This window comes from Mastacembelus armatus, chromosome 12, assembly GCF_900324485.2.
Source record: "Mastacembelus armatus chromosome 12, fMasArm1.2, whole genome shotgun sequence".
Lineage (NCBI taxonomy): Eukaryota > Metazoa > Chordata > Actinopteri > Synbranchiformes > Mastacembelidae > Mastacembelus > Mastacembelus armatus.
This window is the reverse complement of record NC_046644.1, coordinates 18,889,090-18,916,320: the sequence shown is the minus strand read 5'-3', so window position 1 is coordinate 18,916,320 and position 27,231 is coordinate 18,889,090. Positions and strand designations below refer to the sequence as shown.

The 27,231-nt window shown below is 43.2% G+C and overlaps 1 protein-coding gene across 2 annotated transcripts in view; it reads right to left on the bottom strand.

Moving 5' to 3' along the window:
- zswim6 (zinc finger, SWIM-type containing 6) overlaps positions 1–27,231 on the bottom strand; it is a 48,106-nt gene that overhangs the window by 13,931 nt on the left and 6,944 nt on the right. The window contains exons 2-5 of one of the 2 annotated variants that reach the window (XM_026297173.1): positions 22,829–22,929; positions 2,265–2,621; positions 405–553; positions 100–250 (exon numbers count right to left, since the gene is read on the bottom strand). In XM_026297173.1, the coding sequence (XP_026152958.1) occupies positions 100–250; positions 405–553; positions 2,265–2,394 (430 nt within the window). In that variant the 5' untranslated portion in view covers positions 2,395–2,621; positions 22,829–22,929. Of the gene's footprint in view, positions 1–99; positions 251–404; positions 554–2,264; positions 2,622–21,415; positions 22,332–22,828; positions 22,930–27,231 lie in introns of those variants that run through there. The other variant, XM_026297172.2, reaches the window with a different exon arrangement.

The window sequence follows — 27,231 nt, the reverse complement described above, 5'->3', positions numbered from 1 at the left end:
TTCTTAATCGCTTACAAACCAGGTGTTTAGGACGCACACTCCTCTACACACTCCTCTGATGTGTGTGTGTGTGGGTGTGTGTGTTTGCTCTCTTAGTACCGAGTTCGTCCCACAGCTGCCTGTACTTGTCCGTCATGGTGGTTCCCTGTTGCCGCCACAGTGCCAGCCGGGGGTCGCCCATGAACTGGTCCGTGATCAGCGTTAACATGCGAGCGCCGTTGGAGTCCCTCATCTTCAGCATCTCCCTTACCTGCAGAGAGACAGGAGCATTGTGGGTAAACGTCGTAAACCTGAATTCCAGGCAAAACCACCAAAAATCACCTCAAAGTAAAGCCAAAGCCTGGAGCCATCTACACGTCACGTACACAGAGAAACTACATGCACACACGAAAGTGGATCGGTACCTTGCTGAACAGTAAGTTGAGCTGCTTTCCCGAGCCATGGTACCCGCCCTGGGACAGAAAGATCTTGACCTGTTCTTGGACCTGTTCCTCGTCCAGATGCCAGCAGTTCTCGTCGTCCACGCTCGCGCCCGCCGTCGGATCCGGAGCTCCTGCACCAGCAACAGCAGCCACACATCAAAATCCACTTCCACTGATTTTCCTACAGTTCACTACAGCCCGTGGCGGAGGAAGTACTCACTGTGTAGCGGTACTACAGTGTAGAAATGCTCAAAGATCCTACATTCACATATCAGCATCAAAATAAGACGTACTCATTATATAGAAAAATATATATGATGAATATTGTATATCATTAACAATATATTAAATTATATTTTCAGTTCATTTTATACTACTAATCTGAATTAGAGCTACTGAACACATGGAGTGGAGTAAAAAGTACAATACTTCCCTCTGAAAAGGAGAAAGTATCATCAAATGAAAAGTAGAGTACTTGAATGTGCCTGCATCAGCGTATAATTCACCTTTAACATGGATGCATTAATGCAGTGCTGGCTAAGCTTAAACACTGATCAATACCTTAAACTCTGCAACAAGAGGGGAAATACATCCTGCATGGTTCACACTTCACACATGTCACTGGGGAGGATTAAACCCGGCGGAAACAGCCAATTTACATCTAATCCAAAGTGCTCAGGTGCAAATCATCATCCGGCAGATATAATGTTCGCAGTACTTAGGTGCAGTAATTAAACCACCACACACCATGGAAGACACAGAATCAGTTAAGTTGCTGCAAGAAACAAACAGACTTTACAGTAAAATCAAGAGTAAAACCAGCAAAGTAGAACGTATTCTACTACAAAACCCAGGACATTTACAGCATATAGCTTTATAAAGTAAGCAGCAGTACACCAATTTACTCAGAAGTACTACCAGAGGTCACCTAGTATGACTGAACCTGTACCTAAAATGCCAAAATAAAAAAGTATAACAAACCAGCTCGTAACATCACAATGTGGAAGAACAACCAAAGCACTACAAAGTTTACATATTGTACAGCTAAGTACCACTAAGTTACTCAGAAAGCCACGATAAGCCCAACAGACCAGGTCGTTTCCTTAAAACGTATTAGGCCACACCACAGGGCACCTGAAGTACCACAAAGCGTAGCTGAGAAAATCTTCCTACTGTACTATAAAGCTTTACATTTCCACAAGTGTCGTAAAAGATGCAGATGAACACGACACTGTGTATAATCATCTTTACTACACACTATTACTTCAGTTTTTCTTTCTTTTTCTATAATAAACTACACATTGTGATACTTCATGGTACTTTTTGTGTGCTTTCATGAATTCACGAAGTGTGACTGAATGAACTGAACCCGCTGAAAATGCCACCAGGCACAGACATAACTGAAATGTGAAGAACAACAACGTCATCTGTGCGCAGCTTCCTCCAAAGCTGCTGGGTTCCCATATGTTCCTTCCAGTTTGGCTCCATCAGAAGCTTCTCCATAAATGTCCAACCAATGTGAGGCGTCCTGGTCTCTCCACTGCCCATGTGCAGAGGAGGGAGACGCTAAAACAACCACATGGATTCTGATCTGACCGTTCTGACGGCACTCGCACACTCACACATCAGATAGGAATCGGATCTAGGACCACATATGCAGGTGGACCAGATCTGGTTTGGTCTGTTCACACTGTGGAAACAGGACCAGGACGGCATCTGGACTTCAACTGGTGCAAATCTAACACTGGTACTGGTTTCCTTCTCTGTGTGTGTGTGTGTGTGTTTGTACTAAGATCAGTTCTTCAACTGTAATCAAAACCCTTCTCCAGACCCTCCACTTACCGTGGACCTGGTTGATCTCGGAGTTCTGCGACATTATTTCATCGGCCAGTTTCTGAGCCGTCGGCAGCACCTCAGTGTGATGCACCGTGATCAGGTACTGAACAAACTTCTGCAGCTGATCTCTGTTCATCTGGAGAAGAGTCTCCGAGATGGGCAGCCGCAGTTTGACCTGCTCGGGCTTTCGCACTCGGTAAAGCGAGAGCGCCACGACGTGGGCGCAGTAGAAAATGTCCTTGTTGCCGCAGCTGCAGGTTACCGCCGTGATTTTGCAGCGGTCGAAGCTGACGCTCACGTTGCAGACCAGCTCCGGCTCTGAGGACGTGGCAGGTTCTCTCACTGTGCCGCTGAGGTGAAACCCTGCACAGAAACAGAGCAAATAACGGCTGTGAGTCACCAAGATAAATAAAAACCATTTAAACCTAAAATAAGCGACACTGTGGACCCCCGGGAGCAACAGAAACAACACTCACACATTATCTGAACAGTCAGCTGTTACACGATTAACTTTAATTAGCCACAGCTGATATAATCTGCTGCTGATGTGAAAGCTGCAGTCAGCAGCAGATACAAACGAGAAGCCGATGACCTTTCACGGACCAAAGCCTCATATTTTCTGTGATATCAACAGGTTTTATTAACGAAAAACTGAATTTACAAAAAGAGAGAAGTCTCAGAAAAATGTACAGGATTAAAAAAAAGCTGTGAAATGCAGTGAATTACATGAGCAAATGTACTTTCCACCTCTGGGAAACACAGCAGCTGCATGTGAGAAGTTGGTTTAAATACCGCGTCAATCCGGACAAGCTGGGAGCAGATGACTGTGCAGCTAAATCGTTATGACTAAAAAGCTTCGCTAATTACAAGAAGTAGGAGATCACATGACATGTGTCTGACTGGGTTAGTGGGTTAGCAGTGATAACGGAACTAAGCTGATGCAAACAGTGACAGTTTATCGTCAGTGTGCATTTATCAGCTCCAGTGCATTTATCAGCTCCAGTGTCAGGACCTGTTCAGTCTCACAGCAGGGAGCACGCAGCTCCTTCAGCGTTATTAGACAGCAGAATGAAGCAAAGAAAATCCAAATGGTTTTTCCTCCTGAAGAAAAAAACGCTGCCAAATATTTTCTAAATCAGAGCTGATCCTCAACTTCTGAGCAAATCACTGCAACACAGCCTTAAAAGAGTTTTTAGTTATTGCAGGACTTCAGCTACTGTACCTAATAAACTGGAGTTTGCTTTCGATCCAGATGTTGTGAAATCATTCTGCCACTAAAACCACCACAGAAGAAGAGGATGTATATCTAGACAACAATATTTCTGACTTAAGCAGCTTGTCCACAGGACTTGAGATTTTTTTCACTCGGGTTTTTGTTTGCATGAACTGACAATGCGGATAAAAGCCTCTGGGTGGAAACCCCGAAAGATGACGGCTGTTTCCTCATCTGTTTCAATGCAGTTCTTGAAGTTGCCCAAACTTTTGCATACAGCCGCACATGGGCACAAAACACACAGGGCGTGCTGTTCTCCGTGGAACATTAGCGCTGAGATTTCCCCTCAGATGTACTCGCACATGGAGCACACAACTGACACATGTCACCTCTGCTGGGTGGAAGAACGTCGTGAACAGAGTAGGAGTTTGTCTGCATATGTGGTGTGGCTGTGTGAGCAAAAACAAAACAAGCGGAAGGACAAGGCGAGCACGCCTGAGAGTGAAACCTGTACAGAAATAGAGAGAACGACGTTTCGGTTCTTACTGCTCCTTTTCATGCTGAGCAGACACGACGCACAAACACGCGTCCACATCCTGCCTTTTAAATGCACGGCGCTGCGTTGTGCAGCCCAGACACAGTCACGCCTGGCCTGCAGCTGAACCACTGACGTAACAGAAAGAGAGAGAGAGTGAGTGGAGGAGGAGGAGGCTGGAAAAATCGGTATGCCCTCAGCTGAGTGAGCGTGCACATGCAGGAGTGCATGCTTGGCGGCGAGCCAAAGCCCTGAGCTCAGCGCTCTGTAATGCACTTCCTCCGTGTGTGTGTGTGTGTGTGTGTGTGTGTGTGTGTGTGTGCGTGCGCCACACAGCTTGCATAATACGGCTCAGTGCCTGCACAGCAACCAAACTTAACTCCTTCACTCCCAACGCAGGATCGTAGCAGGATTTCTGCAGCGCTCAGCAGGTCTGGTTTAACACCACAAGGATGAGGACGTGTGATGGAAAACCAGGGACGATAGTTCCAATTTATTAGGTACATCCAGCTCAAACTAACGCAGTCCCTGCAACAGTCTTCATGAAGGTGATGCTGTTAATTTGTGATCATTCATGAGGATGCAGTTTGGTGCAGAAGTGTACTGATAACAAAGAGTCCAAGCTTTAACAGCAGCTTCTTTTGTGTGCGGACCTTTCTTCCAAATCTGAGTCACCACACAAACAAATTTTCTGGTAGAACAAACAAATGAGAAGATCGTTCCCTGTCATTAAAGAGTCGCACCGACTTCCCAGTGAACAACAGCAACTAACAGATAAGAGCAGATAAGCCGTGCGCCAACATCGTTCAGTGGTGATCCGGTTTGTACGTCCCCCCAAAATGATCATAAAGCTGAACTAACACCTTGTTTAGTTTTTAGTGGGGCTGCAACTAACAATTATTTTTATTGATCTACAGATGATTTTCTCGATTATTGTTTTAGATTTTCATTGATTAGACTTTTGCAGATTAAATTTCACACTTTTAAACACCTTGCAGAGCTTCTGGGGGAAACAGCCAATGCTTGTTTAGATTGTTCAGATGCTGCAGATACTCCAATAATACTCTCCCCTTGAAACCGCAGTTTAACACTTCACCCAATTACGCCCAAGGTAGTTGACTTAAGCCATCTCTGCAGAGCCTGGCAATGAGTCTGAGTCTCGGTGGGGCGGAGGGGAACACCAGGGGGAGTGTCTTTGTGGTTGAAAACAAGGCCAGGATGTTAGCCTGTGAAAGAGCAGTGGCTCAGCTCCCTACAGAGTTCAGCCTGAGGAGACCTTCATGCCAGAGGCAGCATGCAGCATCGCTCACTGAAGCTGCGGCGGCAGGGGGTCATTCTCAGCTACGTGGCCGAAGCCTTCATTTAACAGGACTATCCGTGCACAAAGGCCAGACAGACCTCCCTGACCCTCCCCCAGCCTCCCTAAATTACCCACAAGCATACACACCAGTTAGCTATTCAGCCAGCACAGCCAAAGCAGCCAGTCAGGCGTTGGTGAGAGCTCCTCAGCCAAGGTTTGCTTTGTGCTCATGAGTGTGTGCATTGTGTGTGTACTTCTGATGACAATGGGGAACCTAATCTCTCACCCGTGGAGAAGCAGAGGCACCTCTGGGGCTGTAGGAAGGAGAAGTAAACAACCAATCAATAGTCACGGTGCGCTGATTACCATCAGTCCTCCATGACTGGTTACAGATCAACTACTGATGTTGCTAATGCTAACTGGTTCAACCAGTAGAGAGAAGAATCATATTTCAGGTATTTCCATCTGTAAGAAAGTGTTCACCTAAATTATATGACTTTTACAGACCTTTTAATGCCACAATTCAATACAATTCAATACCTTTTCAATACCAGTCACACTAAAACACAGAGCCCTAACGGTACAGGTTCAGGGCCCGAGGTGTCGGGGGAGGACCTGGACTTGTGCCTTTAAATGGGCTGAAGAGCTTAAGAGAGCTAAAAGCTACAAAGACAAGAGGAACTAGCCCAAAGAGAAAAAGTGACCAAAAGGCACAACCATAAGAAATGACCAAAGACAAATGAAAAACAATGCTGTAAACAATCATAAAGATTTGGTTCATGGAGCTAATTTAGTTCTCTGATTTGTTTTTAAAATTCACAACTAATTTTCAAAGGTACATGTGTCACTGATATTATTGTAAAGTAAAAGGGCTTAATGAAGAGTCAAATGGGTTCGAGAGCCACCACTAATAAGGTCATGTGTAAAGGGGAAGAGTGTGTCATGAGCTCAAATGAGGTCAAGGAGGATTTGAGTTAACTGGGTCAATCTTTGTCCCTCTTAAGTAATCGCCAGCAGCTCCTCACAGCACGAGCACAATAATCAATGCTTAGCCTGTGTACACTCGCTCTTTAGCTCTACAGTGACTTCAAGTGCACTTAGGAGAAACAAGACTACAACTACAATCATTTCAAATAAATTATTCAGCCAGTCCTGTGCTTCTTCATGCAGTCCAATCTCCTGCTTTTGAAACAGAACTCTAGAAATAGCAAACTGGGCTGAAATACTACAAGGACGAAGGAGTCCTCTCCAGCCAAGTGGACAGAAATTCCTCAGCTCTGTCACAAAAACAGGAGGCCGCCTGTACTACGCATGAGAAACTGCAAACTGCCTCATCGCTCTGACAAGAAATCGACTCCTCCGGTGGGTACCGCTGAAGCCGCCACTTTACAGCGTCCATTTCACCGTCCAATAAAAACGGGACCTCAGCTGAAATTTGTGTCTAATTGCTGCCAGTCGGGCTCCAACGAGGCCTGTCTGGCCTGTATCGAGCACTCAGGATGACTCAATCTGCCGGTGACAAGAGAAACATGAGCCTTTTAACAGTAGAAACCTCTCAGTGGTTTCTATCACAGCAAAAAGCAGAGGCAGCACATGCAATTAATGATTATTTCCATTATTAATTAATCGGGTGATTTTTCTTTCCTTATCCACAAGGAAAGTTTCCTCCCAACCCCAAAAACGAAAAATAATTTCCCACAGTAATGTCATGTCTTAGAAATCTCGTTTTGTTCGACCACCAACTTCCTTAAGGCCCCTGGAGGTCTGGGGGCCCCTGGGGAAGTTGCTCACTGTAATTCAGTCTGTGCTTTAAAGGACTGCAGAAATAAACAGCTATAAAACATACATGTGAGCACGCTGTGTCCTTTCCCACTCCGCTACGCTTCACAGCATTTATCCGAGACCTTTAATGACTTAGTCTGAGAATTTAAGGTTTTACATTTAAGAATAATCCGAAATGTTCAGGTGCAGCAGGTACAGTCCCACATGTATAGGCCATGCATGGGGCGCTGTGAGGGAGCGATGAATTTATAGGCTCGAACTTTTAGAATAACTTAGAAAACAACCACCAGAGTTCACGCTCAGCCCTCTGACCAAACCGCCTCGTCCACGGAGGATCATGGACAGACAAACAAATGCAATCTCAGAGCATTTTTACGTCAGTGTGTCTCCACTAAGACAAATAATGGCCGTTGGAGGTTTGACAACAAGCTTCTACAGGGACAGAAGAGGATCCCTCCCCGCCCCGTCTCCCCCCCATTTAAAAGCATTTGTGCGAGTGCTGTGTGTTCCCGATGTGCTCAGAGTCATTTGTTTAGCCTCTGAGGACCATCAGCAGGTCAGCCAGTGCCTCTCCTCTCCAAATGCATTTGTTCCCACTCCTGAGAAACAGCAGAGTCTCCACAGAGCTTCTCACAGAGCCGCCCTGCTGCAGATAATGAGTCAGGAATCCCAGAAAGACACTAGAAAAAAATCTAATCAAAGCTTTTAGTGTTTGCTTACACGCTGATCTCACATCAGCTGTGAACACACATTCTCCGAATCACGTACATTAAAAGATACTCTGCATTTTTTTGGACATCCCTCAGTTAGTCCGGTAGGTGAGTGTTTCTTAATGAAGCTGAATCCTGGAGATGGATTATTAGCTTAGCATAAAGACTGGGGAAACAGGGAACCAAGCTAGTCTAGCTCAGACCAAATAAAACCAATACCTGCTGCCATATGTAAAATTCACCAACTCACAAATAATAAAGATTTAGTTTAATCAGAAAAAACCCTGACGCACAAGAATTAACATTTGTGAACAGAGCTAATGTTTCCCCCCTCATGCTAAGCTAAGTCAGCTGCTGGCTTGTCAAACATGAGAGTACGAATGTTATAATAAAAGAGAAACTGGCCTGTAACTTAGTATTAGAAAGCAACAACCAACTAGCGTAGCATAAAGACTGGAAGCAACTAGTCTTTCCTGACGTGGGAACAGGCCAACAACAGGCCGATGGGAGAAGCTCAGTCAGGAGCTCTCTGGGAACGTTGTGGGAGCAGATGCGTTGGGAAACGTCGGGTCTCTGAGTGGATGAAGTCAACTTGGAGTAACCTGAACGTTTCTCCAGCTCCTGTGGGAGCGTGGTGGTGCAGATCCAGCTGTTTTCTGGATTTTGTTTCCCCTTTAATGTCACCACTTCCCTCCACTGGTTCAGCACACTCCGCCTCCTGAGACTCTGCTCTGCTTCAGTCTCACTAAGACGATTTAATACGCTTAGTCCGACAGATTACGCTCACTTTGCACTGAGATGTGAGGGTTGACACATTTTTGTCTACTATCAGTGCTGCATGGAGCACTCAGATCTTTAACTTCGGTAAAAGCACCAAAACTCAGTGTAAAGTAAAAGTTATGAAACAAAAGTTGAATAATTGTTAAACCAATTAATCCACCAAGGTTTTTAGCTCTACATACAAAATACGCAGTCACAAAGCAAACAAGCAACAAGCGAACAATCTGCAAATGATCATTTGAATTTGGTGGTTTCTGGTGTTCAGCAGGTCCAGCAGGTGAGTCATAAATCTCAGATGTCAGTGCGTCCATCAAGGCACAATCGGTTCCACTTTAGCAGAGTTATCAAAAAATAAAAGGACAGATTATGTCTCTCAATCCAATTTCATGCCTCTGCAGTGAAATTAAAGGGAACCATTGTCCATGTAGTAAAACTACAAGACCTGTATTGTTAGAAAGCCCTGAGCAGAGTACACTTCGGAAATGGCAGCAATGTTAAATATGCAACGCCACCACTGTGTTGTAAGGCTGTAAAACGTGTAGGAGGCATCGAGCTATAACATGTTAGTGACACGTCAGACAAAACAACTAACAAAACAAATGAGAAGAAACCAACACACACCTGCTCAAAGCTGCAGTTCAAGCCAACAAGTGCTTCTTCACTGGCACCAGTGTAACCTTTGACCTCTGAACTACCAGCAGTTTCTTCCTTGAGGTCACAAGCAGCCTGACAACACTGATACGTGGTGGATGCATGTGGTGAAGCTGCTGTCGGAGCAGCCTGTGGGGGAGGACGGCACATGGCAGAAAATTCTAATGATATCTGAGCTGTGGCAAACTCGGCACAAAGACCCGAGTGTGCATCCACATATGTGTGACTTCGTAAGACAAAATGTCACGAAAACAAAACGTCTGCATGCAAAAATGACTTTACAGCAGCGACGGTAAAACCAAAACAGATGTGGCTGGGCCTGCACTTTCCAGTGACTGGATTTTCATATCTTAAGAGTCGCACACTGTGTTTGCATACATATAAAAATAAACGTGAGACTGTTGATGTCAAAAAGTGTGAACCAAAAAGGATATGTCTCATATTAGAGTAAACAATGAGTCAGTACATGTGACTGAAACACTTACACCTGTCTATTCACCAGATGTGATCCAGCTAATGTGATCCTCTTATTTCTCACCTGACCAGTTTATTTCTACCAGCTGGAAGGATTGTTTTGTCATCGGATGTTTCTTTTCTTCTTTACTGTAGTTTTCTGTACTTTATTATCCTTTATTTAATGCAGTTTTGTTCTTCTAGCTTCCTCGGCTTCTGCACAAACACCAGACTCTGTATTTAAGTATTTTACGCAGAAGCGTTTACATCCATTGGCAGATAACGTGAGACAGGAGAAAACAAAACAACATATCTGCGTGGATAAACAGCATAAGCAGCTCGATTAGGAGGATTCAGCGCGATTACTGCAGCGTTTATCTCCTCGTTCAGTCACACCTGCTGCAGTCTGAGCAGAGCGACTCCCTCCCCAGAAGTGTTGAGCAAGCACTATTGTCTGTTCAGCTCAGACAGAAGGGAGATGGGTAAATCTGGTTTGATGTTCTGCCACGATAAGATGCGACCCGCTTCCTGTTTTGATAGCGAGGGGCCCCTCCTCCTCTGTGACGCCGTAGGAAAGTATTCTCTCCTCTCAGAGGCTCACTGTTATGACATTACGCTGGCAGTTAAACGGCCGCTTTCAGAGGCAAAGATAAGCCCTGGGTATGTTGCTGGATTAGCTGCTCAGCACACATACTGAACATACACAGGAACAGACAAAAGCCTGGATTGTTCAGTTTGACTGATCTGGAGCAACAAGTCCTTGAGCCCAAACCTGCACGAGCACAGCGAGCCGACAACGCCACAACTGGAGCTGCAACAGTCAGTAGATAAACTAATGAGTTGATGGAGAGAAAGTTCATCTGCTACTATTTTAATATCTGTGAGTCAAACTAACTGAATATAAAGGAGCTGAAAGCAGCTCCAACATTAAAATGCTGCTGAAGCTTCGACGCCTCATAATTAACAATCTAATAATGTCAGGTAGAAAAATATATCAGTCAGAGGAGACGCTTCACTGCAGATCCAGTACTTCGACAAAATGTCGCCAACAATGAAGCAGGAATCTGAACACAGGAATTCAAAACTTCCTCCATCCTCAGAGTTTCCTCCTCCCTTCGTTTAACCTCAGCCGCATTGCACACTTTAATCTGATCACCCCCGCCCTGCTTTGAGCTGCATTAAAGCCCAGTCGATACAGTTCTCCAATGCATCTATTGACATTACTCATCTTTAACAGATGAAAACAATGACTCAACTTGTGCACGCATGCCAGGCATACCCCGTATGTGCAGGAACAAAGCGGATGAGGTTGCAGGGCTTGTGAGAGTTTGCGTCACCTCTCAGGTGAGCGAGCACAAGCAACTGTCGAGCACAGTCAAGCATGATTATTAACTTCATTATCCAATCATCTGACAATTCTTTTCTCATTTAAAAAGACACAAAAAGGTTTAGTCATCCACAGGAGTTTATGGCTCTGGAGGGAGGGACGTTGGAAAAATTACTTTTCCCCTACATGACTCAAACTACTACAATCTAAAATTAATTCTTGATCAGTTTTGGATGGATTTTAGCAACAATGGGTCTATGTTTTGTTTGTTTAGTCAAAGGAAAGATTATTAATTAATCCTAAACTATTCTGATTATTAATTAGAGTGTTTCAGTTATTTTTCAAACAAAAATAGAAATTCCTCGGGATTTCTGCTTCTCGTAATGTCATGATTTTCTTGGTGTTAAACTATAAAAAGAGAGTTTTTTTAGACTCTAGACTGTTGATCAAAACAAACGAGACATTTAATGAAATCACCCGAAGCTGCAGCAAACTAACAACCATTTATCAATTTCTCATTTGTAGTACAAGTGATCAATCAATTCAACAAGTAAATAATCATCAGAGTAATCAGTAATTGTGGTCCTACAGCAGTTTCAATTTACTACAGCTTTCATTTACCCTTCTGTTTGTCTTGTCCAATACAATGGCAACCAAGGATCATGGGAACTGTAGTATTTAGAGCAAAAATACAAAGGTGAAATAAGTGAAACATAAACCTATAGGGTTGTTATGTAAGACAGCCCATCGCGTGTAGGTTCAGTAAAGCTGCAAGCTTAATAATTTATTAGTCATTTCTCAGTTGAACTGATTTGATTGTTACAGTGTTTGAAAAGTAAGAATCTAGGTCATGTTTGGTATTTCTGCTTGAACAGCGACTTAACAACAGTCCACTGATTATCATAAAACTTAGATTCATTTTATGTTGATGAAACAACAATTGTTTAGTGAACGTTTCCGCTCTAATGTTTATCCCCGATCAAACCATAACGTGAGAAAGAGAGCTTGGGAATTCTTCTTATTGATTGTGCAACAGTTTCCCTGGGAGTCTTTAGACAGCAAATAGATAATCAAATAGTTTCAGGATGTGCCCATAAACCTGGTTTTACTGGTCTACATTACAACACGCAGTACGTGTTGAAGCACTAAGGCCAAAGGCAGAGACACGTGTGGTTCAGGGAGCTAAACAGGAGGAAAGGCCTGCAGCTACAGTTGGACCAGGCAAACAAGATCATTTGCTTGTTATTACAGATACAGAGCTGAGTGCAAAGGTGGAGCATGCAAAGAGGCAGAAGAATTAACCGAAACCAGACAGGAGATCCCCGAGAGCTGAGGCTGAGGGCAAGAAGCTAAGGGTTATGGATCCTGAGACAACACTGGGGAGGGGGCTGGGGGGTGGTACAGTGTGTTTACACTATGAGAAACAGTCTGGGCACTTCATGAATTTGGCTAAATAAACACTGGGATAGTTTTCTGTCCCTGGGCCTGACAGATGTGTGGATCCTGAAAGCAGATGGCAGAGCAGGTTCATGTGCACGCTACATGTCGTACATCTGAGTTCTCCACATGTTCTATGAGAAAATATACTAACTAAAATCATACTACTGAGGATTTAAGAGGTTTTACAATAAATTTGTGGTAATAATTACAACATGACACACAAACACTGTCTGCGGCTACTGCATGAACACTACTGAATCATGGGAACTATTCTGTCCCATTCTGCCAACATGACGTGAACGCAGCATAAACCTCACTCTCTACCTTCACAGCTGATTCCCACTAGACTTTACTTTTGGTCCATTGTATTTAAAGCAGGGACTTCTCTCAGAAAGTGGAAGCTACTTAGCTTAGCTCGTGTTAATTATTTCACACTCAGCTCTTTGTTTGTCCTGAACTAGTGAAAAAAAACGGGCTTGTCCTATAATCTCTACACTCTGTGGTTTTAAGTCTCCACACAGAGAAATACTAGATGGGACAGTGGGATTAAAATGATGATACGAACGATTTATATTATCACATTACAGTAACACCGATCCATAAATTCACACTAATCTATGACGGTAACTCAACATGATGATCTTCTCTTTGGAAATTAAAGTTTTGACCAAACATTATACGTGCAGATTTCAGCTGCTATAATGTGTGTGTTTCTGTTTTGCGGGGAGAGGAGAAGGTCGTCCTTCTTCATTAAACAAGCTCTGGCTGTGAACTATAAGGTAACGGCGTCTGATGGATGACACCTTTAAGTTCCCATTAAAAAGTAAGCAGTGCTCATAAGCAGCTTCTGATTAACTCTCAGTCTGGGGCATGAGAGACAAAAGCCTGGGCTCCTCATTCAGGCTGCACAAGCCTTCTTACAGCAAGAACACTTTTCTGTTCCTCTTCCTCTTATTACAGCCTCTTTCCATACGAGAGATCAACAACATCACCCTCCTCTGACGGTGAAGGCCTCAGAAAATCTCGAGCAATGCTTGAAATGCAACAGCAGTTCACTTGTTATCAGCTAAAGTGCTGTCTGCAGAGCGGGGGTCCAAAAGGGCAGTCGTCTACAGAGACCACCCCACGAGGCCCAGGGCTCCCATGTGGTGAGGACAGCAGCAGGCTACGACTTGCCGAGACAGCGCAGGGATTAATAAAACTCCCCAGACATCGCCGAGCAAAGAGACCACTCCACTGTTTCTGCAGACACAAAGGTGCATCTACAGCCCGAATGCTCAATCAACCCGTTAGTCAATAAAGAGAAAATTATTGTGCAACTATTTTCATAATCGATTCATCATATTAAAGCAAAAATGCAAAAACCCTCCCAAGTTCTAGGTTGATCAATATGCCAGTTATTTCCTCATTCTTCTGTTTTGTCTACAAACCTACTGAAGCACTGAAAGTTATCCTGAGCTCAGACAGATGTACTCAAACTGTTGATTATATTTGACCAAATGCAAAGATTTTCAGTTTACTCTCGTATGAGACGAATGTAATAAACTGTCACATTTCAAAGGTTTGACCCAGTAAATGTTTTGCATTTGTCCTTAAAAACACAGTTACAGTTGCTGATAATCAGCCAATAGCTAAAGATAACTTTCCACTATTTCTCACATTACACCGAAGAAACTATCTCGGTTCTGAGTTTTTTAAAAGAACAGATCTCTTATTAGTTCCCCGAGATTTAACAATAATGTGCTAAAGTCACTGGAGAACTGTTTAATCAGTAACTTGTCCCATCCACAGTTTCCTGAAGTCCAACTTTCTGTTTTCAAACTGTTTGATTTCTCTGAACGTGCCCACAGAAAATCAGTTTACTGTCACAGCTGAGGAGCTGCTTTGATAATCATACACACTGATTTTCTAAATAATCAGATTAATTCTGCAAATGATCAATCAAGGAAACAATCAGCAGATTAGCTAGCTGCTCATGCTATCAGCAGCATTATATGGATGTAACGTTAGACGGGCCGCGTGCTGACGAGAACAAAACAGGATTTATGGAGGCGACTGAGGGCAGACAAAGGTAAAACAGTTCCTCCCCTCCCCTCCTCCCTCCACCTCTCCTCTCCGCCCAGCTGAAGGTTAATGATGAAGAGGCACAGCAGAGGAATACAGATCAGGGGGACAGGGACGGATGTGGAGAGATTTCTAAACCACTCAGCAGCTGCTGCGGCAAGAGGCTATCTTCAAATGTGAACTACTGACCAACCTTAACGAAGGTTTGTGATAGTCACTATTTCTACTGTTAATGAATCCAACGAGAAGACCAATACCAGTGATGAATCTATCCCATTCAAATGATCAATATATTCTCTTAAAGAAAATGAATTAAAATATTCAGCCGCCACAGAAAATAGTCCCCAACTTCTTCACTATTTCCACCTGATTGAGTAACATTTGTTGACAAAAATACAAATACACAGAATAACAGTAGCCTTAACCTTTAAAAGTCTCACTCTGCAGTGGAAATTAAGCAGAACAGGCCAGTTTCGCCCAGTGATAAATTTAGTGACATTCCTCATCATGACCTGGAAAATACCCAGGCAGGGCTCCAAGACTCCAACCAGCTACAGGAAAACAAAGACCGGCTCTGTTGTCGGACATCAACTACTACTACTACCTGTGTCACTATCAGTACAACTTGTTTTCTTAACTCCAAACAAGCGTGGTCACTGTAGTGTAAAACCATTTCTCAAAATGGCAGATTTTTGCCAATATCTGTTCCCTGAGAAATCCAGGCAAAGCGCGCGCCCGATGTAGCTCCAGTAAAAATCGATCTTGCAGAGCAGGAGTGTATTGAGGTGCTATGCATACACCATTAACGCTGATAAACAACCTAAAAGGCCGAGCATGTTGCATGTGTGTGTGTCTGCGTGCTCTCCCTTAGCATACTTCTAAAGCTTTGCATCATTCAGCAGGCGTGCACGATTCATCGATTCTTCATAAACTTGCAGATGAGAGCGCGAGCTGGCGTTCAAGTGTGCACAGATCAGTGTATACAAACGCCCCGAGGCTTCTCATCACCATTAATATGTCCTGTATCACAACATGGAAGATTTACTGAAGCACACACTGATCATATGGAGCATCTGAACAGATAGAGGACCTCAGTGCTGGTTTAATTATTTGTCAGGAAATAGAACATTTCCAAAAGCTCATGTTGACACTAGTTCTGCCTGAGCAAAACACCAAAATACTGAATTTACTATGATATTAAAAACAGCAAAAAGCTGCAAATCCTCACATTTGAGAAGCTGCAGGAAACGTTTGGGGTTTCTGTCAGAAAAGTCACTTAAATGATTAAAATTGCAGTTTACTGTGTCTGAAGATATTATCTAAGCTTTGACATACACCCTTATATTTTATTCAAAGTGATAGCATTAAGTGTAGAATTGTGTTGTAATTGTAAAAGAGGCTCTAATCAGGTTTGATCCTCTCAGCACAAAAAGCATCAAAACCAGAGCTGAAGTGTCATCTTGACTCTGACGTCAAAAGCTGAAGCACCTACTAGCCAGTGCATTTGCTCGAAACAGAGGACGTTTACTTGTAATGGAGTATTTTTAAATTGTTGTAGGGGTAATTGTACTTTAAAGGACCTGAGTACTTCTTCCACCACTATAAATGAGCACATAATATTGACTGCAGAGACAGTCTTAGGACACTGCACCCCATCAGATGATCAGTGAGTCAGAACGTCCTTTTCAGGAGACAACAGGCACAAAAAGTTTTGGCTGGACTCTGTTTGGTCTCATTCCAGCGATTCCACAAGTGCACCAGAGAGACCCAGCGAGATTTCACTGTGTGGTGACACTATGTCGAGCCTCCAGCAGAACCAAACCCAACCTAACATCTGACCACAGCCTCTTAAATATCACATGATGAAATGTGAGGAAAACTACAGGCACACAAGACCTCGGTGGACTTGCAGCCAGACTGCACAGACTGCAGTGGTAGCAGCAGATCCCCCCTTCAGCCCTCTGTCTATGAAGCCACAGGCCTTAGACAGACTTGAGGACTGAGTCTTAAATTCTGCATGTCCATGTACAAAACGACAGCAACTCTGATGTAAACTGAGCCATTTAAGGAGCAGCAGAGCAAACCTAAAGTCACACATATCGGAGAGAGGACAGAATGTCTCGAACAACAGGATTTTAGGATTTTTTCCCCATCCCAGTTGAATAATGTTATTTTCGAGAAGGGATTTATCACAGAGGCCCTCTCCTCAGACAGAATACAGACAAACTGCACCCTCTTTGTTACTGGTCTCACTCCATATTTTCAGGAATAATCATGCACTAATCTGAAGCTACAGCTTCCACGTCCGACATCGGACGTATTAACGTGTAAGTCCTGCTGAATCTAAGAACACTGTGATTTGATTGAGTTATCGCTCAGAAAAATGTGTTTTTTCATGCAAATTGCAGGTCACTAAAGGTATTTAAGCACCTAATTAATCTCCATGAGCTGTGGATGATGAAGCTGAGAGTCAATTAATCAGCAGCTACTCTGATAATTGATTAATCATTTCAGTCACGTAACAAAAGGCCAAATATTCTCTGGTTTAAACTTTCCTGCTTTTCTTTGTTTAATTGTGACAAGTTGAAAATAACTTCAGATAATGAATATGAAGATGCCACTCAGGGCACATAATCTATAGATTCATCTAGAAAGTAATCAGCAAATTAATAATGACAATTGCCTGAGAGTCACTGGCTGGGAAATTAAGAGTCAAACCTCATTTTCTGTAAAGTTATTTCAGAAATTGCTGTATTGTGAAACTGTCCTTTTACATTAGAGCTGAAACGTTAAGTCAATTAACCAGTCAAACACTTCAGGTAATTAATTAACGGCTGCTCCTCTGTTCACTCAGTATAAACTCTGTATTATCAGTTGAACTGTTGGCTGGACAAAATAAAACATCTTGTACTTTGAAAATAATAAATGATGAAAATAATGATCAATTTAAGCCATGATTCGTTTACATCAATTTCCTTTCATTCCTGGCTGATCCGGTTTGTAAAAGGAGGAGGAATTGATTCTCCATTTCCCATCAGCAACACCAATACCAACAGCATTGATGTGACCCTGACCTTTGACCTCAAGAAAGCAGAGCACAGCACATCAACGAGGCCATGAACTTGACCTCATGCAGCACAAGCAGCCAAAATGTGACCTAATAACCGAGTAAGACAGGCAGCAAACACATGACAACATATGTTTGCCCACACACATGTAGAAACTATTCATTTTACTGCAGGTAAAGGAAACGGTATAAATTAACTTTACATCTTCCATTTTCTCTCTCTCGGGCCATGTGAAAGTTGTTTTGAGTGCAGCTCCTGAAATCACCATGCTCAGTGCACATAAACACTGCAGCCTGTACTTCAGCCTAAACCCATACGTCAACATCCCCACAAACACGTCATGTTTACCATGATACCTTAAACGTCCATGAGGCGGCGGACAGCACGACCTGACAAAAAGCTACCGCACGTCATGGTCACCTGAGGATCCATCCTGATGACTTCGCTGACACTCCAGCGCCTCCATGAGGCTCACATTTATTTAAGGGAGAATTAGATGGATTGTTATGAAGTTTAGTGCAGACATTGATGTCAGCAACACACAACAGAAACCTGTTCTCAGTCGCAAACACATGTTAATAAGTGGCAAAATAATTATCATCACCAAAAAGCATTGAGATTGTCTAATGACTGACAGCTGTTTATGCAGGAACTTGATTTTTACATGAACTGGGCATTTCCTTGCACATCAGTCAAAGCATCTAAACATTTTCCTAACTCTTTGTCATGTATTAATTATAATCTGCTCTGTTGCAGCGGTCTTTAGGTCTTTCTCTCACTGTGTCATTGTTTTATTTTTCCTGTAATACGTTGAGAAATCTTGGTACCAGTCACTGCTTTTTCACACAGGATGTGTTTCTGCTTTCTGACCCCCGAGTGCAAACTGAATCAGACGAAAAGCTTCGTGTTCTCAGCTGCTTCTCGGTACGAAACTCAAAGAGGAGTGTTCACACCAGAGCTGGTCTTCCTCTGTGACTGATAATGGGATGTTGAATAAGCTTCAGTAAGAGTCGGCCTGTCTGCCTGCTCTGTTTAGTAAATCCCTTCCTTTCTGTTGATTAAACCTACTTTTATTACCTATTTACATTTATTTTCTAACATCTCTCTTCATGTTTTATTTGCCAAGAATATTTTTAATGCGTGTGCTTTTAAATTTGAATGCACATACATTTAAAAGGCAGCCAATTTTAATCTCTTTTCATGCATTAATCAGTAAGTCTTTAAATTTTATGTGTAATGGCCGTGACTTTGACTTTCCTACTTTCAATTAGAGGCTTAATGAAAAGTTTAAGGCAATTAAAACACTGACAGCAGCATAGCAACAATTCATGACGAGCTGTGGAGGAATAATTACTGTTTCACCGCTGCAGCACTGGTCAAAACTGCCATTGTTTTCATTATTAATTAATCTTGTGATTATTTTCCTGATTAACTGAAAATAATTTGGTCTGTGAACGAGAAATAGTATAAAATGTCCACCAAAATAAGCAAATAACCACCAGAACGTTTGTCTGGCTCACAGTTTAATAACGTCACCACAGACAATGATACCAGTTACAAGTGGGGAATAAAGTTACCTTCAAGTCTAAACTGCAATACTTGCATCTGTAAGAAAACATTTCTTCTTCCATCGCTGCCATGAATTACAGTGAGGGTTTGTTGTGGAGTAAGAGGGGGTCCAATGCAAACGTGTGCCAATTCATTTCCTCAACGTCTGCTGTGAGAAAACCTCCCTGTGCTGGTACGGCCCACACATAGGGAGATTACATCTTTTATTTATCACTTCTAGGCTCTATTTTTTCAGCAAATTCCAGCCTGGGATTCAATCAGCCAAGAAACCCTCCCTGTGTGTGCACACCACAGTTATTCCTCTTTGTAAGCATGCGGATCAAGTCCCCCACCCGTGGAATAACAACCCAGATTTAGTCTCTTCCCTACAGAAACATTCGCTGATATGTGGGAATATGTAGGCCTCTCATTTTGGCAGGGCAGAGGCTGGTGTGTGTTGTAAGTGTGTATTCCCAGTGGCCCTTCTTCAGTGGGGGGAAAGAGGGTTCAGCTTGCATTACCATTCAAATTAACCATGCAGAGTAATGGGATTAGAGTCCCTGGTGCTCTGCTGAGGTGTCCCTACTGGTGAACTCACAGGTGACGACTGCAACACATTCACAGGCTCCTGACTGACCGTGCAAACGTCAAAGGCTGTAAACTGAAGACTCCTCATCAGCGTGAGCCATCTCCTCTGCCTGCTTCCCTCACAGACACACACTCGCTGGTGTCTTTTTTTAAATTGCGAATGCACACAAAACCCCGAACCAATTGGCTGCAGGCTGGTGTGAACCATGGCCCATTTAAAAAGAATCGTTGTGCTCAATACACTTCCTCCTTCCAAATCTCTTCTACTTAACAAGGGAGTGAAAAGATGCTTTTGTTTGCCTTCCTTTTGGAGGCGACAGGAAGCTTGAAAGACACAAATGAACATGAAAATGGGAACAAAGTGCCAAACTCACAATAGGAATGCAGAGTATTTGATATGTGTGCTGGGTAATTAAAATCTCAAAGAGGAAGCTCACAGAAACGCAGCTAAAGGGCATAAAACCAAATGTTGCAGAGTCACTGATTCATGTCGCTGCTAGAGAAAAGTTGTCGAGCGCGAGGAGCCCTCACTTCAGCGTAAACACACACAAACAGACGAACACACACACACACACACACACAGGTGTCTGTTCCTGTTTCAGTCACGCTGCCTTCAGTGGGTGATAAACAAACCGACAAACGGCAACTGTGACAGCCTGCTCTCATTTTTACCATTAGGAAAGAGGGCACATTTACGTCTGTGGTAGTTTTTTCTTTTTCTGCACTGAAACATTCCAGTAATAACACACGGTCACGCCTCTACATCTAAATATTTAACAATAATGCAAGACTGCATATTTGTCTGCTTTCCAACTTCACATTTATCAGCCTGTCAGTATGGTTATTATTCAGCAACAACTCACTCAAATGTAATGTGTGTCAGTTGAGACCCAACCCAACACCGAGCACTTCCCTTATTACTCAATAGCTGTGTGTAATGGCTCAAAGCTGATTTTAAAACTGTGTGTTCAGTCGACAGCAAAATGTGAGAAATCTGGAAAGAAACTGGGATAAAAAAAAACAAACAAACACGAGACTAAGCTTTAATGTAACTAATTGTTATGTTAAGTCACAGGTGATCAATTATCTGGATACGACATTGGGCTTTAAAGAAAAAGAAAAAAAAGAGGGTGCTGATAGAGTCGTCTACCAGCCCCATGACCTGACCACAAACCAGGCTTTTAAAACATTTTGGGGAGTTTTAAGTTAGTGATAAACACAGTTCAGTTCCACACTGTTGCCTCTGAACCAACAGCCGACAACAGAAACTGGTCTTTAGCTTCATTTTGTTAAAGTTTCCCAGTAAACTCTGGTGGAGTTGAGCTGTGGAAATCTGAGGATTCCTCTTTTTTTTGGGGGGTTTTCAATTAGTATTTTTTTTTTTAAATATATAAATATTTATAAATCAGGTTTTTGTATTTACCCTACATCTCACATTCAATCTGCCCCAAGCCAAACAGGATTTAAATGCCCCAGCCCCACATTCCCATTCATGCACCCAGCAGATTTAACCCCATTGCAGCCTCCGTGTCTGCTCCAGCCTTTGTTGTCAACGCCTGTCACTTTATCTGCGTTTATTGTTCCACCCGTTCACTCATCAGATGTTTAAAACAGGAGGGTTTTCTGTTTTCTGGCCGATTTAAGGGAACTGAGGGTTGGATTTGTGCCCGATGTGCCCGGTTCTTCCCCGTCACTCACCGACTTGAAGTACGTTGTCCACGCAGCCGCCCTCCAGCAGACCGATGCCCCGTCGGAAAGGCAGCCGCGTCTCGTCGCTGCTCTCCCCGCTACTCCCCACTTCCTCCCCGCCGGTGTTGAACGACGAGTACATACAGATCTCCCTCTCGCTCCTCGGGAAGGACCAGTACACGATCCGCCTCTGAACGGGCTCCGGGATCCTCTCGAACCGCTCCTCTACCCTCTGAAACGGCCACTTCTCCGCCACTTTCCTCGCCGAGATGTCCAGGAGGGACTCCGGGCTCTGGGTTTTGCTCGATTCGCCCTGGGTGGCCGCCGAGCCGCCGCACGGCGCCCCCGCGGCCCGCTGGCCCTGCCTGCATGTGGCGCCGTATCCCGGTCTGCAGCAGAGCCGCTTGGCCGGGGGCTGCTGTGCGCGCTCCGCCATGATAGCTCCGCTTTAACGGCGACGGAGGAAGTCAACGCACCATATGAACGGGACGGAGACGGGAGAAAGGTGCCCTCGGTGTGACTGCGGGCCGTGCGTGGCCAAATTATCCTTTTATGGGAACATGGAGGCCGGGCTTCTCCGGGCTTGTCAAACCCCTTTGTTGACAAATGAAGCGAAGGCGGAGTCTGTGCGCTCGGCTCCGGGAGGGCGGAATTCCCGCACGCCTGCTAATCCTTTGTGAGCCACATTGGACTTAAAAAAAACGCAAAAACCAAGTCGTTTTGGTAACGACCGTCTCTGCTTCCAGGATGTGTCGCTCCCGATGGGTGTCTGCTTTTATTTCAGACCGAGAGACGGGGCTTTGTCCGCCCGTAAAGCCGCACTGAACGCTGGGTGAACAGCCTGTCAACACCGGAGCCTCGTGGTTTCGGGGGAGGGGGCAGTGAACGCAGCACCGCCCCGTGTGACGTTTAAAGATCCGCTGGAATGTGGGTTCGTTTAAAGAGAACACAGCGTATTGTAGGTTATACGGCGCTGTTTGTTAAGGCCCTCCTTATAAAACCCAACAGGTCTGACCTCTGATACCCAGACCAGCCGCGGATCCTTCCAGCCCCGTCAGCACCGAGGTGGGGCCTTCCAGGATCAGACTTGTTTTTCCCAGCACATCCCATCTATTTTCCAGAAAAACTATTCACAGCCCACGTGATTTAAAAGGAAATGTGATTCACCAGGCCAGGCCTCCTTCCGTTGCTCCATGGACCGGTACAGGTGCTTTTGGAGTCAGCTGCTCCCCAGCTGTGCGTTGTCACACCTGTCTATCAGCCAGAATTTAGTGGTTCAGCAGTTTGAGAGCTGGGATCATGCAGGCCTAGCCTTTGACCCCCCAATGAGCCCTGAACACCCATGACCCCAATGCAGGATCAGTCCTTGGACCACTGCCACATTTGCATTTGTTTTAAAGATTCTCTGACCCAATCACTTACTGTAGACTCTCAGATGCAGATCCTTCCTGCTTCCAACACCAGTTCAGCTTCTTCAGGTTTCTCAGTTATTCACTTCACCTGCCGGCAGTTTAAAGTTGTTCCTGTCAAAACACAAAAAGAAGGATGTAAAAAAAAAAATCTTATTTTGTTTATTTTGTGCTTTTATTCTATTTTTCACCCCAAAATAACTTGAGTTTGCATTACTGCACCACAGAAGTGTCTTAAAGCTGCAACCTTAATTTATTTTTATTATTTGCAGTAGGTCCAGTTATTTTCCTTTATAACAGATAAATTGTTCAGTCTATAAAATGTCAGAAAAAAGTAAAAACGACCTATAATTGTTTTACAGCCTCTGTTGTTTTAGTCAAAACCACAAGTATATTCAGGCTCCATTCATCGAAAAGTTATTTGTACTTCACTTGAATTAAAGCATTTTCACATATTTTTACTGCACTGCACTTTATTTGAATGTTTGGTCACAGGGAAAAGATCATTGTTCCAACTTTTTGAGCAAGTGACAGTTCCCTCTGTCACATTTCAGATGTTTGTCGGTTACCAGTTGCACCACACAGACTTGTCTCCAGTTAAATAACTGTCTAAAAACATGTGTGTAATTGTTTCCTTGAGCCTGACAGCTTCCAGATGGATGTTCTCACCTCAGGCCAACTGGACAGTCACTCTGGATAGTGGTCATGTTTTTTTTTTTGTTTTTTTTGTTGTTGTTGTTTTGCCCAGTTGCCCTCAGGGGCTCAACTGTTGGATCTTAGTTTTATCAGTTGGTTAATTGCATTCACCTGGAGACGCAGGTGTAAGTTAGTCCCTGAAGAGATGTTTAATTGAGTATTTCGATATTTGTATGCTACTCTGCCGTCTACAGTTAATTTGCAGATTAATTTTTTGTATTGTCAGCTTGTAAAACTATGGGGACACATGGACGAACAGCTGCCAGTGCGCAGCACCTAAAGGGATCTTAATAAACAAACATTAGGTTGGTCGAATCTGCGTTAATACGAAAAATATTAATTAATGGAGCTTTAAGAAAAGAGAAGCTAATCTGATCTCAGCGGTGTTTCATCGCCTGAGGGAGACCTAAACTAAAAAAAACTGTGACCTAGACAGTTAAAACTGAAATGGACAGTAATTGAGGTGTGATTTGCCTCAACAGATAAATGTGATGGCGGTCAGAAACCAACAGTACGTCACTGTGTTGAGTCTGCAGCTGAGCTGTTGTCAAGGGGCTGGAAGACGTCTTTTAGAGAAGAAATACAAACCTACGTCTATTCCAACATCCAATCGACACAATAAAACTTCGTTTATTCCAGAGTAACGTAAAGATCTGTGATATTCTCCTTTCGATCTGCACCGGGGGAACACTTCAGGCCTGATTTTAAACCGTTTTATTCATGCAGAAACACACTATTTGTCACTACATTGGGTTTATCTGTCTTTTTTCTCTCCAGTTACAGCACCACCTGCTGCTCCTGCAGGACAGAGTTATCAGCAGCCTTATTTCAGCACACTCGCTCCATGCTGTGTAAATGATTTAGGCCCCCTGGTTGAAAATCTTTACTATTGTCTCATTTTCCCCTGCAGACAGCACCACAGAAGCACAGTAATGACTGAGCCTATTCACACAGCATGGTGGTAACAGTATGTGGGCTGAGAAAAGAAGACGGCAACACACACACACACACACACACACACACACACACACAGCCTGACACACTGTCTTGAAGAAGTCACCTTCTATCAACCGAGTGTGTGCTCATCTATTGGGTCTTCAGTTGCATTTCACTGTTGCTGTATTCAATTTAAATTTCAGCAGCTCATTATGTTAATGAGGTTATTATCTTTTTGTTTGCTCAGAGCAGCGCCACCTTGAGTTTTGTACAGTCTTTGTGTCTTTTTTTCACATCACAAGATTATAAATCACGTATCAGGTATCGACAGAACACTTTCGATGTTAACGTTTGCTGTTACTCTCATCCCTTCATCAAGTCAAACTTCACCTGTCCAGAATTGTGCTTTTTGACTAAATATCCACAAAACTGAACTGATTCCTGACTCCAGCCTCAGCTGTACTTTGTATTTAGAGCTTTTAGAAATTCTTTGGCTGAAAACAAACTAAGAAGGTTGAAATTATAAACATTAAAGCTGCCTCACAATAGCACGTTATCACTGCATACACCACTGAAGCTCCATGGCTGCTCTTTAAAGCTCATTAGTTTTTTGTTTACATCTCATATACTCCATGGCATGACTACACATTTCCCAGCAGATATCAACCCTAAACCTTTTTAGCTCTAGCAGTTTTATTTTGAATGTGCATGACTTATATCTCTATCTGATTCTGTTGTATTTTTAAAAAGCCCATGCAGCATTTCTTGCACTGCAGAGCATCGTATGTTACATACTATTCAGGTATTCATGCATAAAGAATGCTTTAAGGCTCCCCTCAGCAAGTTTCCTATGGCTGGACTCACTCTGCTCTGCTAAGATGGCGAGTGCGGGTGATAATGACACTCCGGCTCACTCCTGGGGATAATCAGACGCACACACGCACAATACAAACCATAGTATCCTTTCACGCTGGGGCTCATTTGCATTCTCATCAGTATGCATGAAATTTCGGGCTGAACTTTAATACCCTAACTGCTGCATAATACACTTTAATGAGCATAAAAGTGAGCATGACAATTAAAACTCGCATTAATCACTAAACGCTGAGGGGTGGGGACGAGGGGATGAGATGAGAGAGTAGGGAGGGAGGATGTGGGAGAATACTGAGGACTGGGGGATAAAGAGCACTCCAGAGACGATGGGGGGAAGAGAACAGAAACTGAAGTGAAAAATGAAGAAAGCATGGAGCCAGTGAATGATAAAGAGCATAAAAAAGGAGGACGGACAGAGTGAGAGAGAGACAAAGCAGTTTTTGCACCTTTATCTTCCCCCAACTGTGCTCCTTCAGTTCTCTGACATATGATGAGTTGGGGGGTTTATGAATATTCAGCTGGAAGAAAACATATGCACATATGATCTCATTTGGATCTCTCACATCTCTGAGCCTGTCTCCACAAACAGCACTGACAAGCTCAGCTGTAAATTACGGGCATTTTCAGATTTTTGCTGAAATATAAGCGGTGCCATCAGCTGTGGAGGAAATGTGGGCCAACAACACCTGATCAATCACCTCAGCAATCACAGATCAGGCTCACAGACGAACAGATGAATCTCTGCATCAAAATGGGGTTTAGCCCTATAGTAAAAAAGGAAGTATAAACTGTAATAATGTTTTAACGTCACTGAAGTATTTTTACAGGTCGTGGCTGAAGTCTGGACTGTCCACAGCTCCAGACCTTGAGCTTGTGCTCAATAACAGCTCCACATTGTGATCAGGCCAAATAGAAAACATGTTTTCCACTTCAGCCAAGTGTGAAAGTTTATTAAATGTACCATTTCAAAATGTGCATGGACACACACTCAACGACATTGCTAGCATTCTGTGTATCTGCTTTGACAGAGTTTGCATGCTAACATATACTATACCGTTTCACAGGTGGTTCAGATGTTTACTTTAGAGATTTACTGAGCTGAATCACATCGTTAACATTAATAAACATCAGTGCACAAATCCGACTGCTTTCATTCCCAGATTTTCAAACTCTGATCAATGACTTTGTCTGATTTTGCTCCATAGAAGCTGTTGTATTATTTAATGTGACTCCTGACTGGCCTTCGACAGCAGCAAACACACACACATACACTGATTTTAATGATAACTGTTAATAATTCATGGTATAATGCTAATATAATATTAACACAATAATAATGTAATCTATGTACCAGACATGATTTTTAAAATGAGCTCTCAAAATGAATAATTTACTGCATGAAGCTGGTAAATGAATGTTTTAATAATCCCTACACTTTCAAACTCTATTAGTACAACTCAGGAACTACTTCAAATTCAAATTTCACTGCTATTCAAATTAACACCCAGCTCATATACAACATTCATCAAACGTCATATCGTCCATCAGCTCATCTACCAAATCACTGGGGTTTGCAATAACTAGGAAATGAAACTATGTCTGATGTAGTTTATCACACAGGGTCGTCAAAAGCAGATCTCTTTATAATGCAGCCAAAAATGAATAGTGTAGTTCTGAATTATGGTTAATCAATTATGAACCAGGTGATAATAAAAGAACACGGTCTGATAGATACTCCTAGTTAACTGCAGGCAAAGTGGACATAAAAAGGGAATAATGATTTATCATGTGTCATTTAAAACAAATATTGATATTTGGGTAAAACACTGATATTCTGCAGAACCCATAGAACCATTAGTAGGTATTTTACAGTATGCCAAATCCAGATAGACAGAATATTACTGAAGAACT